This window comes from Electrophorus electricus, chromosome 17, assembly GCF_041902795.1.
Source record: "Electrophorus electricus isolate QZ-2024a chromosome 17, ASM4190279v1, whole genome shotgun sequence".
Classification (NCBI taxonomy): Eukaryota; Metazoa; Chordata; class Actinopteri; order Gymnotiformes; family Gymnotidae; genus Electrophorus; species Electrophorus electricus.
In genome coordinates this window covers 22,002,501-22,018,791 of record NC_137513.1, presented here as the reverse complement: position 1 = coordinate 22,018,791, position 16,291 = coordinate 22,002,501, and the positions used below count along the sequence as shown (strand labels likewise).

The following is a 16,291-nucleotide window of genomic DNA, read 5'->3' as shown; positions in this document are numbered from 1 at the left end:
GTATGCTTGGTTATATTACTGCTTTTTTTTGGGTCATCTTAAGCAGAGAGAAACAGAGTCAATGTATCTTGAGATCCCAGTGTCAGTCAGAAAATCTTGGGCGCTGAGAAAATAGCACCTGCGTGTCCTGTTCTAGTCCACTTATTTATTAAAACACGACCAGTGTACAATGTTTCCACACTAGCAGACTAAAGGATTACAGTCAGTGGTGTAGTTTTCATTTCAACTCTGAGGGAACCCACCACCCAGCCTAACACATTATCAGTAGGGTGAGCAGGAATTACTGGGCAGGCCATGCAATCCCCCCCTCCACCCCCCAAGCAAAAAACCCAAAACAACTAGACCTATGGTTATGTTTGAACTCTGCAGCAGATAGTTAGTTAGCTAAAACATCCAAATCCTCCACGCGGTCGGATCTGCACTCCAGGCATGCGGCCGGAGTCTCCCGCCGTTCAACACGGGCATGCGGTGAGCGTTTATCCGTCCTCCCTTCGTTTGGGGGAGAAAAAAAAGACAATCGGGATAAACGCTTGTGTTAGCAGCAGAAGGCACGCGCCGGAAAGAGTGCGCCGCACACGCACACAGCCAAGCGCTCCTGCCATAAACGCTGGTGGGTTTGTGAGGTGCTGTGGTGTCTGTATGGGTGGAGCTCAGACGTTATTCTGAATACTGTTCTACCGTTTTTACATGGATTTTTATGGGCTTTGATGTACAGCTGGGTTTCTGGGTATGAACGTGTGTGTGTGTGTGTGTGCGCGTGTGTGTGTGTGTGTGTGCGTGTGAGTGTGTGTGTGTGTGAGTGTGCGTGAGTGCGTGTGTGTGTGTGTGTGCGTGTGTGAGTGCGTGTGTGAGTGCGTGTGTGTGTGCGTGAGTGTGTGCGTGTGTGAGTGCGTGTGTGTGTGTGTGTGTGTGAGGACAAATCCAGCTCCCTTTTTCCTGTGAAGTCACTGCTGACACCTGCAAAAAACCCACCTGGATGTGATCCATAACTCTTTCTCCACCCTGCCCTACACCCTATTTCTGCTCCGTCCGCATCCCTCTCACGGACGCAAGCGCTCTCCTAGGTACTCGCGCTCTCGCTCTCGCTCACTCGCTCTCCCTGACCTCTGCTACTGCTCCCTGTTTCCTAAATAAGTAAGCACTTAGGGGAAATTGCATTTAGGGCCTATAACAACGATATGGAAATCAGTCGGCCAATTTGATTATCTGGCAGGGTAGAGACCATAAGACCTTCACTCACTGCTTCAAACAGCCCAACTCTAACCATCAGCAAATATCTCACACACACACACACACACACACACACACACACACACACACACACACACACACACACACACACACAATCAATCTACAACTGTACAACAAAATGAGGTATTCCTAACTATACATGTACACACACACACACAGTACCAATCTGCAACTGTATAGCAACATGAGGTATTCTGAACTACACGTGTACATACACACACAATCACACACACACGTACGCACAGTATCAATCTACAATTGTACAGCAGTCCTAACTATACATACACACATATACGCACACACAAAGAAACACATACACACACACACACACTCACACTCACACACACTCACCGGGGCGGCTGTAGGTGACCAGGTTGCTGTCACTGTTACTGTTGCTGGAGGTGCAGCAGTTGATGCTACACTCGTTCTGACTGGTGCAGTTGTTGGGCCACGTATCTGCTAGCCAGGGCTGTGCTGCCGGCTCGCCAACGTTCAGCAAACCGGGCCTATACACACACGCACGCACACGTGCCAGTACACTTCAGCGTTGTTTGAAGAAATCACCATTTTAATCCATTCAAGGTTGTAAGCGTTTTTTGTAGATATTTCTGGTGAATCAGTGTTTTATCCTGTTTTTGTTGTCCCCGGGACAAAATTGTGTTTTCAAAGCTCAAATCTATAGCATTTTGCTGCGAAGAGCAGAGTGAATGGATTTCTTTTATGTCAATGTATCTTGCTTCTCTCTCTCTCTCTCTCTCTCTCTCTCTCTCTCTCTCTCTCTCTCTCTCTCTCTCTCTCTCTCTCTCTCTCTCTCTCTCTCTCTCTCTCTCTCTCTCTCTCTCTCTCTCTCTCTCTCTCTCTCTCTCTCTCTCTCTGTCTCTGTCTCTGTCTCTGTCTCTGTCTCTGTGTCTGGGCTGAATGCTCTTGGATCGCTGGATCCAGGCCACCAGACGCTGCAGCTTGCCGTTCACACACGGACGCAGAACAACGTCTGAGGCAACAGCAGAGCCAGAGGTGAAGGCAGCAAACACGACAAGAAACACGCAAGCTGACCACAAGGTCAAAGAGTGGAGAGGGAGGGAGAGAGAGAGAGAGACAAAGAGAGAGACAAAGAGAGAGAGAGGGGGACAGAGAGAGAGAGAGGGGGACAGAGAGAGAGAGAGAGGGAGAGAGAGAGAGGGAGAGAGAGAGGGGGACAGAGAGAGAGAGGGAGAGAGAGCGAGGGGGACAGAGAGAGAAAGAGAGAGAGAGAGAGAGAGAGACAATGAAGGCGAGATTTATAGGGACATTCATCAAAGATGTGCAACCAGGACTTCAAAGTCAGCGTGCGGTGCCGTGAGATCCCACGCACGCACGCTCAGTGTTCACCCTCCTCTGGTATCCCCCCCCACGCTCCCCTCCAGACCAGTATGGCCTCTTTCTTCCTTCTAACTGGCTGGGGACGTTTTCCCTGGCATGTATTGTGCGGAGGGCGTCCAGAGAGAGGCCCCGAGCACACACACCCGCACGTTTTGGGTGGGGGCGGGGTGGAGTTTTGGGGGGTGGGGTACCCGCAGGCAATGACGACATGGCACAAGCCTGGCGAGGAAATTCTTGCACCAGCAGACACGAGGCGCATAGAGGGGATGAGCTTTTGTCTGCATATTCCCTCAGCTTCGTGGTGTAGTGTGCGTTTTCTCCACTGCCGTGTGTAAAAAACGTCACCCCAAAGCCAATATTGCCCCCTAGTGCCCCAAATAAGCAATTGCACCGAACCGCCTAATTGAGTAAGCTATTTATTAAGGCGATTGGTTTCATAACTTACCGGCCAGCGCTGCTGACGGCATCCCCTCCCCTTTGGTAGGAAACTGCAGAAGAAAGCAAAACACAGCAAAGATCAATAATGACAGAAGCCAAACATGTATAACCTCAGATGTTGTTCACAGTCTGGACACCAAACGCGAGACTAATGGCTCTGAACACTAAAAGGCTCATTAAAAGGTTGTGGTGCCAGCGACGCGCAATTTCTAAGTGACCTTTCGAGCAGTGAAAACGTGCACGAGTACGTTTTGAAAAATGCATGAATGTGTCTGTATGCATATGACTGCATGTATACGTACACCGTGTGTGTGTGTGTGTGTGTGTGTGTGTGTGTGTGTATATATATAAATGCATGTCTACGTGTGTGTGTGTAAGAGCCTTGGCTGCCCTGTGTGGCGGTGGGCTTAGAGTGGGCCACTCTTGTGGAGAGCTCCTCTCTCCAGCGTGGCAGGCAGAGAGAGACCCTCCAGCTGTCATACCAGCTCCCCTAGCCCTCGGCCAGAGGGGGGTCCGCGGCTCACGGCCCACCCCTTCCCCACTCCAGAGCGGACGCCCGCGCGCGTCTGCACAGATAACCTCCTCAATCACACTCCAACGCTGGCACTCTCTGGCCCGAAACGCTGAAGTGCTTAGCAATGATACACCGCATTTTCTGGATCTATGAATACTGATTGAACAGGCGTCGGCGGGACTGGCGGTCAGAGCGCCTCTCGTGGGTCCATCGAGTTCCACTCGACGCTTGTCCGGGGCGTCATCGATCGTAGTCGTGCGTCGCTTCCCTTCAGAAACAAAAGCGGGCACATCGCAACCCGTCCCCGCTGTCCACGCCTTCGCGCTCCATCTCTCTTGGAATCAGAAATGCGGGTTAAAAAGTAGAAAACCGTAGCAACACTAAACAGCTGCTGCACACGCTGGCATGCAGCGCCCACGGAGGACGGCTCCAGAACCTTCGCTCTCTGCTCCATCACGTTGCCACGCCGGCTCTGGGCCAGGTTCTCAGGTCAGCTTGCCCGACCCTAGCCGAGCCCTGGGGGGGCCGGGCCGCTTTGAGCTGCCACCCGCACGGGTTTAAAAGGCCCATGGTCGGCAGAGCAGGCCTGGCAAGCCGCGGGAAAAGCCTCGGAGCGCCGTTTTACTGCCCGTGTCTTGTGGCCAGCTGTATTTTTACCCAGGGGGGGCGCGGCCGCGTGGCTTGGCCTGCTGCCCTGCTGTCCAGTGCGGCCTGTCTGCATGGAGGGGGAGGGCGGTTAGCGGCTGACCTCCATGTACGCGAGAGAACGACAGCCGTCCACCTAAAAACGCCACCGATCGCCAAACCTCGGGAATCCTAGAAGACTGAAACTCCTGGCCTGCAGTTCTAAACCTGGTCCAGTTTTACAGTTTCTGCTCAAGGAGCTCCCCTGCATGGTCAGAGGTCCATCCCAGCTGACTCCTGGGTAAACGGAGATTAGACCAAGCACAGAATATGCGACTACCGCTCCCTTAAACTCCGGAATTCTCTTTGAGGTCCGGCGCGGCCCGAGGTCTCGTACGGGTGAGCTGCGGCTCTTACCTGTGGGTGTGAACATGAAGGACGGCACTGCAGGTCCGGGAGGTGAGACATGGGGAGAGAAAAAAACAAACAAAACAAAACACGATCAGACCCAAAACTCCTCCTCACGCGCCCGTTCTGGCAGTGCCGCTCACACACAAACCCGCCGTCAGTACCAGAGCACTCTCAGAACACAGGGTTGCGCCTGTTTAAAACGGCGCCGGGAAGCCGTATACAAGGAAACTGCAAACACAAGCATAAAAAGACATTTACTGATGCCCGCACACATGTACGGAAATCCAGTCTGGAAGTTCGCTGTAGCAGCACAAAGGAAGCATCCATAAAGGCCCCCTGTGCACCCCCTCTTCTCCGCTGTTCGCCGCTGTTGTTTCGTTTAAGGGAGAAATCGTGTCGCATTTGATACTGCAGAACTTAAGCGGAGGCCTGGACCACGACACTTAGCAAAACATGCAGGGGCACACGAAGGGCCACGGGCCACTGGAAAACATACCGCGTCCACGTGGCGCTATGAACAGCTGCACGCAGCTCAAACCCTGGGTCTCAGCGTCTATGGGACGTCTTCCGCCCGCGGCCTCCAGCTGCGGACCGGACAGACCAATGACACAAGAACCGGACTGGCCACAGCGGGCCAATTTGAACGTCGAATGGCTGAGGCGGACTCTCGTCCCATTCGGCTGTTGCTCGAAGCTGCTCCAACGGCGCTGCAGGCCGACACTTTAAACGCCACTCTGCCGTTCGTCTGCCCGCTTGGCAGCTCCCCGAGGTCCCAGCGTGTCCGTGTGGTTTTCCACACATGTGAATTCATGCATCGGGAAGCAATTGGGGACGAACTCTGAGCGCGGCCCACGGCAGACGAACACGCTAACGGGCAGGATGATGGGTACGCCGCAGGCTGTCTGGGTAGCTGTGATGGGAGGTTGGTGGTACGAACAGTGCTTTTGTAGGTTATAAAAATATATATGCTATATATACATGAAGCACTTTGCTTTACAACTGTGTAATGAAAAATGTTATATAAATAAACTTGCCCTGCCTTATAACCTGTGTGTGTGTACACACAGCAAGCTTACATACACTGCACAGCATGCAAACACGCACACACAAGTATGCATGCTTAGGAGGCACACACACACACACACACACACAATCTTAGACATGCTCAGGAAAAGTTCCACCCTCTGTTCCACCCTAAGTGCACATTTGTTTTGTTTTGTTTTATGTGGCAACAAAAATACACACATTCTCCCGCCTTTCTTCATTCCTGCACCAGCCTTTGCTAGACTCTCACACCCAGACACTCGGGCAGCGGGTGAATGTCTGCCATCGTCCCAGAACCGGCGACTCCGAGGTCTGAGATCTGACCCGCCCGTGGGCTGTGCGGGAGCTGCAGCCCCCCGGAACTCCACCCAGCCCCAGGTCAGGGTGCACCGGCGCCAGGCTCGGATCCGGTGCGTGTGGGGGCAAAGCCTGCCGTGAGGGAAACCCCATGGCATCACAGTCTACGCGTCGAGGGAGGCTGAGTGCAGAGATCAAAGTGCAAGAAGGGTCACGCGGTTGAGGCGAGGTGCTCCCTAGCGTGAGCGTGAGGATTCCGACGTCCTCCGGAGCGTCTGACGGGGGCAAAGAGTCAAAGACATTTTAAAAGCAAGGACACGCGAGGCACGAAATATCGCTGTTTTTTTCTCCTTGAATATCAGAGCAGCTGCGAGCCGCACATCGGAAGCAAAATCGCCGGCCTGTGAATTCATATTCAGAAGGAAAGTGGGCGATGTGGAGGAGACGCGCCTGTAGCCACGCAGCTTGAGCGCGGACGTGGGGACAGACATTCATTGCGCTCGCACGGCCTGTTGTGGTGGAGCCCCCAGAGGCGCCCACCAGACATTAAAAAATAATGAAAACCCCATTTCTGCATGAAGTGTCACAAAGGTACGTACACACACACACACACACACACACACACATTCCTATCCTAACTGCTCTGCAGTGAGAACACTTCAAACCTTGCTTTGAAGGATCAGATGAAAACAGAGAAACAGACAGCCCCTTACAGGTGTGTGTGTGTTTTAAACTCCAGCATTAAGGATGAGCCCAAGGTTCTTCACGCTAAACACAGTTCTGAGGGCCACTTTCCTGCACACGCCTGCCTTTACTGCCGAGCGCATGCCGCCAACGGTGATTTTCCATTTAAAAAGGCCAAAAAGGCTCTCTGCGCAAATACCCCTGGCCCGTTCGTAAAGTCCAGTGCAGGAAGCATGTGTGCACACGCACACATACACACACACACACACGTTCAGATTCACGCCCACACTGCCACAGGACCGGGGGCGGTCGTCCGGCCGTACCTTTGCGGATGCCGGCGTAGCTGGAGCTCAGTCCGCTCCTCTTACGGTGCTGGTACAGCCAGACGCTGAACACCATGAGGATGATCCAGCAGGCGGCGCCGATGCCAGCGATGAAGGCCGGCTGCTTCACCACGTCCGAGATCTGCTGGGACAGCGTGTTCTCTGGATCCACCACCGTCTGGGTCATCCGCCCCGAGGAGTCTGGGACGCGGGGGACCGGGAGGGAGAAGAAAGAGAGACAGGGAGACAAATTTGGAGACAACGACAGAATAAGAGGCACAAGACTGTCTCACCGCACTCGTTTCTGACACGTTCGGAAGCTTCAGCTTAAAAATTGGAGTCACTGTGGACTATAAAAACAGCGTTTGAGGAAAAAACAAGAGAAAAGTTTGAGTGAAGGGTACTGAAGGCACGAAAGTCAGGTTTTAGGAAACCTGCACCCAACCCTGCCGAAGCTCTTCTGCATGACTCCCCCCCCGTGTATGATTAGTCTACGAGTAGCTTCTCGGCTAGTAAAAAACGGCGGAACGGAGGGGCTCTGTCTGTCTTGTTTACTCCCACACCTGTTCTTCCATTGCACGCTTCTCAATGTGTTCTCAAGATGTTCAGTCTCCTTTCTCCCTCTCCATCTTCTTTTTGACTTGCTGTCGGCATGTACGCACCTGCTGCGGACCCTTCTGAAAGCGAAACGCAGCGTGTCTGTGCAAGCCGCTCCTCCCACACGCATGCCACCTAACGCACCTGCCTGCTTTCTGTCTTGTGATCCGCTTTACACGCCGATGTTGTCGCGCCGTCGAACGTGTGCTCTTCATTTGCGGATGTCGGATGTTAAAAGAATTTTCCCCTCGTGTTACCGGCAGACCGACGCTAATCGAGGTCCCGATCGTGATTAAATTAGAAGGAATTTAGAGGCAATGAAGGCTGATCAAATTTTGAAGCTTCCCTGTCCATCACGTGTCTCGCATGGCCCTGGTCCAGTAAGCCACACCACTGTTGATGGAATTATTGCAGTTAACCGTTTAACCTCTCGCACAGACGTCTCTTGAGACAATGCATCAAAGTACACGACTCCCTTCAAATCCATAACATCCCCTAATAATTAAGTCTATACATATGAACTGTGCATTTGGGGTTTGAGCGGAGCGATACAATAACATAGTAGTTTGTTTATTTTGAACCTTTGCAGTGATAACAATCGTGAAAAGTTTAACAAACGGTGAAAAGCTAACCTCCAATCCACAGTTATAACATCAGATGAAGGGCTGGATATCACGTAAGCAAAACCGCCCACGCTCACACCTACATCCAGTGGGGGAGCTGTGGGTCAGTGGCTGAGACATTCATTCACTTACCCAACTGGAAGTAGGTGACCTCGCTCTTCACCCCGGGACCCCCTGCCGTGCTGGCTGCCACCTCCACGCCGTAGCGCACCCCGGGGACGAGACCCGAGATCAGGACGGAGAACGTGGACCCGTCCACCGTGCGGTTGACGTGGTAGCGGCTCTCGTTGCCCAAACACCAGATCTGGTGGAGCGAGAGAGGGGAGGAGAGGGGAGGAGAGAGGGGAGGTGAGGAGAGGAGAGGGGAGGTGAGGAGAGGGGAGGAGAGAGGGGAGGAGAGAGGGGAGGGGAGGAGAGGAGAGGAGAGGAGAGGAGAGGGGAGGAGAGAGGGGACGAGGGGAGAAGAGAGGGGAGGGGAGGAGAGAGGGGAGGAGAGGGGAGGAGGGAGGGGAGGAGAGGAGAGGGGAGGTGAGGAGAGGAGAGGGGAGGAGAGGAGCGGGGAGGAGAGAGGGGAAGAGGGGAGAAGAGAGGGGAGGGGAGGGGAGGAGAGGGAAGGAGAGGAGCGGGGAGGAGAGAGGGGAGGAGAGTGACCTGTGTAAATACGGCATCTCTGCATCTGTACCGTTTGCGTCATGTGTGAAGTCTGAACGTGGTGATGTCAGGCACATCTCCGTGGATACAGTTCTGTGGGCTCCTCAGAAACAATAAGGCACGTTTTTCTTTTTGTTCTGAACCTTTATCGCACCACCGGTAGCATTGCTAAGCTACTTCATAACAGAGAAACTCCTCAAATCCAGTAAAACGGAATCCTGTCTAGAAAGAAATAAAAAGTTGTTTTTCTCCTCCAGAAATTGAGTTATGTCAGTGTGCACTCAGAGCCGTAACCGAGCTCTCTCCGAGCACCCTCTGTCTCAGCACGTGAGAAACTGCTGCACCGTAATAACGTTACTACCCAAGCAAGGCGGTGTGGCCCTGACCGTGGGCAGATAACGAGGGCTGCCCCGGTTGTCCCGGCCCAGAGAGGTCACGCGTGAAGGTGTGCAGGCAGCTCAGCATGCACGCAGCGTCCCCGCACCCACGGGCAGCGTTTCCTCTGGGCTGCTCTTCGTCAAGCCCGCCACCGACCTGGCAAAAGCGGCACGCCTTTAGCAGTTGCCACCGTGCCCCAGGGAGGCATCGCGGCGCGAGAGACCGAGTGCCGGCCCAGAATCCTCCGCGGCTCTTCTGAGATGCGGCGGGAGAGGAACACCGGCGGCGAGCTGGAGCCCCATTCAACGAGCATGAAATTACTCGCGAAAACGCCCCTCCCTCGTCACCAGGAAACATTTACCTGGAAAATGAACAACAACTTCACGCCCTCCTCCACCCAGCGGTAATGCAATCGTGCTAGGCTTTCATTAAACGGAAGAGACTCGACGTGAATACCACACAAGCTCAGCTGGCAGAGTGCGGCAGGGAACGCCACACTGAGCCTGAGGGGAAAAGAGGCCAAAGCAAAAGAAAAATGAAAGGAATTATTTGTACAAGGGCAGGGAGAAGGGAAGGACACCGCGAAACTCCGATAAGCAATATAGTGGAATTCTGGTCTGTAAGTGTTCCGCTGCACAGAGATTTACGCATTCTGTATCAGTCTGTTCATTGCGATACCATATTCATCTATAATGTATGACCGCTGCTTCAGAGGAATTTTCAACAGAAGACCACCCTTTCAGCAATGAGTCTCCATCATGTCCAGTAGGTGGCAGCATTCCATAGCAATTTTCCCATTTCCTCCAGAGACTGTCATGTGGCACTCTTTCCCAGGTCCATCTTGGCAGCCCTCCGAGGACAGGGAAGAGACTGAGCGCACATGTGACGGCGTGGGCGACTAAGTCAGTGATGTCTCATCTCCTCACCTTGTACTCCTGGACAACTCCGTTCTGTTCGTCCTCCGGAGGGGCCTGCCAGGACAGCAGGACGACGGTGCCGTTGTCTCCGCTCTCCGTTACCGTGACACCCCTTGGTGCAGCGCTGGGAGCTGAGAGAACACAACAGAGCTCTTACACACACGCGTGAGGTGTGTGTGTGTGTGTGTGTGTGTGTGTGTGTATACACACACACACACACACACACACACACACACACACACACATACACACACACTGTAATACAGATTAATAAAAGTCATCAACATATAAGATAAAGCGTCAATGCTGTGAAATGCTTCTTTGGCTACAAAAATACTCCAGTTGCTCCTTTGGAGTGTGAATGTGAGGCTGATCTAGGACTCCAGAACACAACCAGCCTCTTGTGAGCAATCAAATGCTAAAACCAAATCCAGCTGTCTTTTTCGCAGTCATTTCCTACTTTCTCTCTCTCACACACACACACACACACACACACACACACACACACACACACACACACACCATGCGAACCCTGGGAGTAAACCAAGATTGGGGGAAAGGCAGACAGTCACGCCCTGTGAACCGTTCGTATGGCATTTGCTTGAGTACTACAGTTACTAAGTTCTGGTTTGTCGTCTGGCATCTGGCTCTTGCACGGCCGTTTCACACATGTTCGTCTCTGGGTTTTGGGGCTAGAAGTCTACCTTTCTGCACAAACGTCGCTGCACAGCTATACGCATGAGTTCTCACGCCCAGATCAGTATATGTACACATGCATGCTTTACTTGTGAGCCACTGTGACTATAATGAAGTGCTTTGCGTTAGAGGACGAGAGCGAGGCCAACAAAGTAACACACAGACGGCAGCTCAGACGGGCCGTCTGACGGGCAGCTGGCTAGCCCTTACCTTCCTCCAGGGTCTTGCCCACTTTGACATCGCTGTCTGTGCCCTGAAACTCATTGAAGAAGGGTCGCACTTTGAAGTCGTAGGTCATGCCCTTTCGGAGCTGAGCGACCACGGCCGTGTGCTCGGCCGGACTCTGCACCTCGAACACAGCCCAGTCACCCCGGACCTGGCTGGCCTCGGACGACACCCGGTACATCACCTTGTAGCCCTGGATGTACTGTGACTGCTGCTCCACCTAGAGGCAGGGCAGATAGAGCAGGCTTAGAAGGCGCTGGGTGGTTGAGGTCATAGATGAAAGGCCACGTTTGTGAAGAGCCACGTTGGTGGGTGTGGCATGTTCACAACTCTTGCTGTTCTCTTCACACTGGACCCGTTTTCTGTCTACACGAACTGGCCCAGCAGCCTCTGGTTCTGCACGGCAACGGGGCCGCGCGCCGACCACAACCACGCGACCGACCGTGACCCGGCGGCGCCCCTCGCTCGAACTCTGAACGGGATCAGCGTCAGCTAGCACGGTACCACGTGGGAGAACGGCCTTCATTTGGGACACTCCGCAAACCGCGTCGTCACAGACAGAACATTCCTGACAGGAAGCGCCCACTTCTGCAGCGCCTCGCGCCGTTCGGAGCGTCCCGCAGCAGGGCGACACTTCACGCCCGACACTCCCCACAACAGTACATCATTTAAAGAAATCTTTAAAGAACAGCTGCAGTACTCATCACTCAAAACACACAAACCCGAAAAAGGAGGTGATTTGTAACAACAACTCTAAAAGAATAACAGTGATGTTCACGTGTTGTATAGCGTGTTGATTTAAGAGGTTTGTCTTTTGCTTTTTTTCATCCTTGGAGCTGTAATGTAAACAGAAGAGTTGGACCTGCTCCATCTGGTTCCAATGAACAGGACGGCAGCCTTGTAAAGAGCTTAATGCTCTCGAAATCCAACTCAGTAAAAGCCACCTTTTGTCCCAGCTGCTCCTCATTAAGCCCCCGCGAACGTGTGAAGGACCCTGGAGGACAAGGGGTGTCCAACACCTTCCCGCGCTGGGAAGGTCTGGAAGCTCACGCTGCGCCACACGTTTGGTCGGGGGCGGGCCAGGGATGGACGGGAGGGGTGAAAGGAGAGGACAGTGGCACTTACTGTCCACTGGACACGGATGGAGGAGGAGGAGAGGATTGTGGGATTGTGCAGGTGGATAACGACGTCCCCCAGTTCCCTCTGGATCTGGCCATGTTCAACTCCCTGGCTGGTGGGAGGAATGTCTACACACACACACACAGAAAGAAGAAATGTGTTATTTTCAGAGCTCAGGGCTACCGTATACTCACACACCCGTGGCTCCCTCACCCTGGGTCTTGACGGCATCGCTGATGGCACTGGGGTCGCTGAGGCCGTAGGCGTTGGCCGCTCTCACCAGGAACAGGTAGACAGCGCTGGGTCTCAGGCCCTTCAGAACAAACCGCTCTGTCCTCACGTGCTCGGCCAGTGTCTGCCAGCTGCTCCCCGACGCGTGGCTGCGAGAGGGCAAACCAAACACCACAGCACACTTAACACAGTAACCAAACACCACAACAGCAGCACTTTAAACTAGAACCAATACCAAACACGAGACCTCCGACTCCTCCAGCGCCAGTCCAGTCAGCTCCAGGCACTCACCTGAGTTCAGGACCATCAACAAACATCTCGAAGCCCAAACTTCAGCCTCTGCAACTGCCACTGAACACTGCGAAGCTTTTCTAGATTTCAGCGGGAAAACGGAGCAACATTTCCTCTCTGCCCCCTTCAGCTCCCTCTCCAGACTCTGCTTCAATGTGCGCAGCAGTGCGTCTGAACTCCATCCTGGGACCCTACACCTGCCCCATTCTTCTACCTCTCTTCTCAAAGCTTTCCACTGCTCTTTTCAGAGGTTCGCGTCCATCTTCTCAGGGCCCCAAAACTCTTGCTCCAAGGCCTTCATAAAGAAACCTGGCTTTGACTCCTGGCAACCTTCTCAGTTATAGCCTACAATAAAGATTCTTCTTCTACCTTCCGATCCCTGAGCTCCTGCTTTTGCCAAAGGCCTAAATGAGCGGCTTAAAGATTTTCTCATCGCAAATAAAATCTATAAGGCCTTTCAGCCTAGTGTTTATTCACGTCGCATTAATGACTCTGCTCTTTAAGAGGCACCCGTGGCCTTCTACTTTCTACTAACACTAGTTTGAAGAAGCATTTTCTTTTGATGTCCTAAAATACAGAACCCTCCTTCTATAGCCATGACTACTGTATGGCAGTAGAATGTTTTGAAGCATAACTAACAGAGCATAGGCTGTCAACACACGTTATCCACTGCTACAGTCGCTTACAGTGTAGCCCATGCATTTCTGATTTGGAGCTCTGGATGGATGCACGCTTTTGTTAAGTTAAACACTGACAAAACAGAATCGCTAGAAAGCCCCAAATCCTGAATGTGTATTTCCTCTTTTGCCACTGGAGTTGTCAAGTGCGATGGAGCTGCTGTGACTCCACCCGTGACATGAAACTCGACACTGCAACTCTCACTAGATCTGTCTTTTCCTCCCTTTTGTAACACTGCCTCTCTTTTCGAAACATGAAAGCTGTTGAAATACAACCCCAGGCCATTGTTAACTGTTGTACTGACTCTTGTATTGCTCTGATTATTGGTGTACCTGCTAAAACTCTGAACAGACTTCCAAAAGGCTGGTGGAGTCCTAGCGAACAATAGATGGTCTGCACACGTCACACCCTTGCTGGTTTGAGCACACTGGTCACCTGCCACTGCATGCATTCAGCCCTCTGTTACGTTAAAGTGGTTCTGAGGATCTGTCTGAGCTCGAACCTTAACGCCTCAGGCTGTGGACTGCTTGAAGTCCCACACACCAGGTTGTCCTCACTGCGTTGCAGGCCTTTGGGAGGTCTTTCTGTCCCACACACCAGTTTGTCCTCACTGGGTTGCAGGCCTTTGGGAGGTCTTCCAATCTCTCTAAAACTGCTCCTCTACTTCAACTGTCATATCTCATCTGAAATCCTTCCTCTTCACACAGTCTTCTTCATGTCTGCCTTCTTTCTTACTCTGTTTTAATACCATACTGCGCACAGCTTCTTCAGAAAGGCACGATATAAATAAACCTTGTGATGGTAATACATCACTGAATCACCATTTCATTTTTCATGACTGCATCAGTAATTTAAACCTTTGCTTGAACCCTCCACATTTATTTACTAGTTTAAAGTTTGTTTTTTGTTTATCTATGTATTCATAACCATGTCTATAATTATGTAATTGTGGATAAAGTACCTACATTAAAGCCTATAAAAGAAGTTATAAAAGAAACGTGTTCAAGCTGTGATACAGGGCTGCATCGTCACGCTGCGTCCAGATCATGACCCATGCGTCACCAGTACTGTATGTTGTGCTAACTGGCAAAATCCCAACACCACACTAAAACACTTCCCGTACAAGGCCGCTAAACTCCGCTAGACAGGTTTCACAAGCTGAGTGTGTCCGAGTCCTAGCGACAGGAGGCAGGGGGCCGGAAGCCACTCCTACCTGAATGCTTCGATGATGTAAGAGGTAGGCGTAGCCCCGGAGTGGAGGTCTGGCTTCCAGGAGAGCGACACGGACGTGCGAGTGACGTCGGTCACCTCCGGTTTGGACGGGGCAGAGGGGATCAGGTTGGGGTCTGTGGGTCTGCCAGGCTGCACCGCGATGCCGAACTCTGGGATAGCGGAGGTGAGAGGAAAATAATATGCAGAGAAGAACCGGGAAGCCGTTAGGGAAAACTAAATAAATTCCCCTTCTTTAACTTGCTCTCTCTCTCTCTCTCTCGCTCTTTTTCTATCACTCACGCATACCCTTTATATCAAATTGGCATGAAGCAAGGAGACAAGCAATTACTGAGCCATTCCGGTTTCATTTCTGTCTCGTTTCCCTTCACCCTCTCTGTCTCTCGTTTCTATCACATCTGTTCATCAGAAGAGCAGCCAGTCACCTTGCACCTCCAGGTAGGCCTTCCACGACGCCTCTCCGCTGGGGGTGGACGCAATACATGTGTACACGCCTGTGTCTCCGAGCTGTCGCAGAGAGAGAGAGAGAGAGAGAGAGAGAGAGAGAGAGAGAGAGAGAGAGAGAGAGAGAGGGTAGAGAGAGGGAGAGAGAGAGAGAGCGGGAGAGAGAGAGAGAGAGAGGGTGGGGGGGGAGAATTTTCTGATGATAATTTGTGTGCATTCGCCAGTGCATTTTTTTTATCAACCATTATTTGATCAAATAATCTTCGATCTTCTGCTTCCATCTTTGATTTGATTTGTAAAACAATCAATCAGATGTGTTGATTCTATTTTTAGTAAAAACTTGACCTTTCTGTCTTCACACACACACACACACACATTCACCCACACACCCACGCATCTCTCTCCCACACCCACATGCCAGGGGGTGGCGAGTATGTGAGCCAGAAGGGGTCGAAGGGCACAAACGTCCTAGTCAAAGGGAAAAGATGTCAGATCGTGCTAATAAGAGACTTGGTCTATGGGAACCAAGTCTGCTGACAGCCACATCTGGGTATGAGAAAAGTCCATTTTATGTAACTATTTAACGGCCAGAACTGCGCACACAAAGACCTGCAGCCCAGAGAGAACGCTGAACTCTCATCTAAGATGAGAAAAACACAAATTAAACTGAACAAAGGTGTCTAATGTTCAGCTGTTGTCTTATCTGCATAACTACATCAGAATAATTCCTCATTAATGTAGGATGCCTGAGGTTAAACAGACTCTCTCCCTCTCTCTCTCTCTCTCTCTCTCTCTCTCTCTCCCCCTCTCTCTCTCTCTCTCGCTCTCTCTCTGTCTCAGGGCTGTCACTGGGTGAGATGTCTATTTTAATTAAAAGCACGTCCTGAAGACCTGCGATGAAATGACCTTTGACCTCAGTGCAATTCAAACGCAGCAACCCATCTGTGTAAGGCGGCCACAGAGCCGCACCTCCTCCCCATCCAGCGACCTCCGCACACGAGGCGCTACATGAATATGACGAGTGAGTGACAGCGTGTGTGTGTGTGTGTGTGTGTGTGTGTGTGTGTGTGTGTGCTAGACTTCATACACTGCAGCCTGATTGACACACACAGAATAGTAGGCTTTTCGCTGTGTAAATAATAGCCATAACATAACACATACACCCATGCACGTGCACACGCACACACACACACACACACACCCACCCACGCCCATCCACATATTCAAACACACACACACAAAGACAGACACAGTACTGCTGTCCTG

General features: G+C 52.0%; 1 protein-coding gene and 1 long non-coding RNA gene across 8 annotated transcripts in view; one reads left to right on the top strand and one right to left on the bottom strand.

The window, feature by feature from the left end:
* Positions 1-16,291, bottom strand: part of robo1 (roundabout, axon guidance receptor, homolog 1 (Drosophila)) — a 177,654-nt gene that overhangs the window by 8,258 nt on the left and 153,105 nt on the right. For 6 of the 7 annotated variants that reach the window (XM_081699856.1, XM_081699857.1, XM_081699855.1 and 3 more), the window contains 11 exons: positions 15,007-15,088; positions 14,565-14,733; positions 12,365-12,531; positions 12,158-12,279; positions 11,018-11,252; positions 10,121-10,242; positions 8,298-8,469; positions 6,946-7,146; positions 4,604-4,630; positions 3,056-3,098; positions 1,603-1,757 (listed from right to left, as the gene is read on the bottom strand). In XM_081699856.1, coding sequence (XP_081555982.1) covers positions 1,603-1,757; positions 3,056-3,098; positions 4,604-4,630; positions 6,946-7,146; positions 8,298-8,469; positions 10,121-10,242; positions 11,018-11,252; positions 12,158-12,279; positions 12,365-12,531; positions 14,565-14,733; positions 15,007-15,088 — 1,495 coding nt within the window. The remainder of the gene's footprint in view (positions 1-1,602; positions 1,758-3,055; positions 3,099-4,603; positions 4,631-6,945; positions 7,147-8,297; positions 8,470-10,120; positions 10,243-11,017; positions 11,253-12,157; positions 12,280-12,364; positions 12,532-14,564; positions 14,734-15,006; positions 15,089-16,291) is intronic. The other variant, XM_081699854.1, reaches the window with a different exon arrangement.
* LOC145651811 (uncharacterized) overlaps positions 14,614-16,291 on the top strand; it is a 1,990-nt gene continuing 312 nt past the window's right edge. The window contains exons 1-2 of the long non-coding RNA XR_014117838.1: positions 14,614-14,747; positions 15,866-16,046. This is a non-coding gene — a long non-coding RNA (uncharacterized LOC145651811). The remainder of the gene's footprint in view (positions 14,748-15,865; positions 16,047-16,291) is intronic.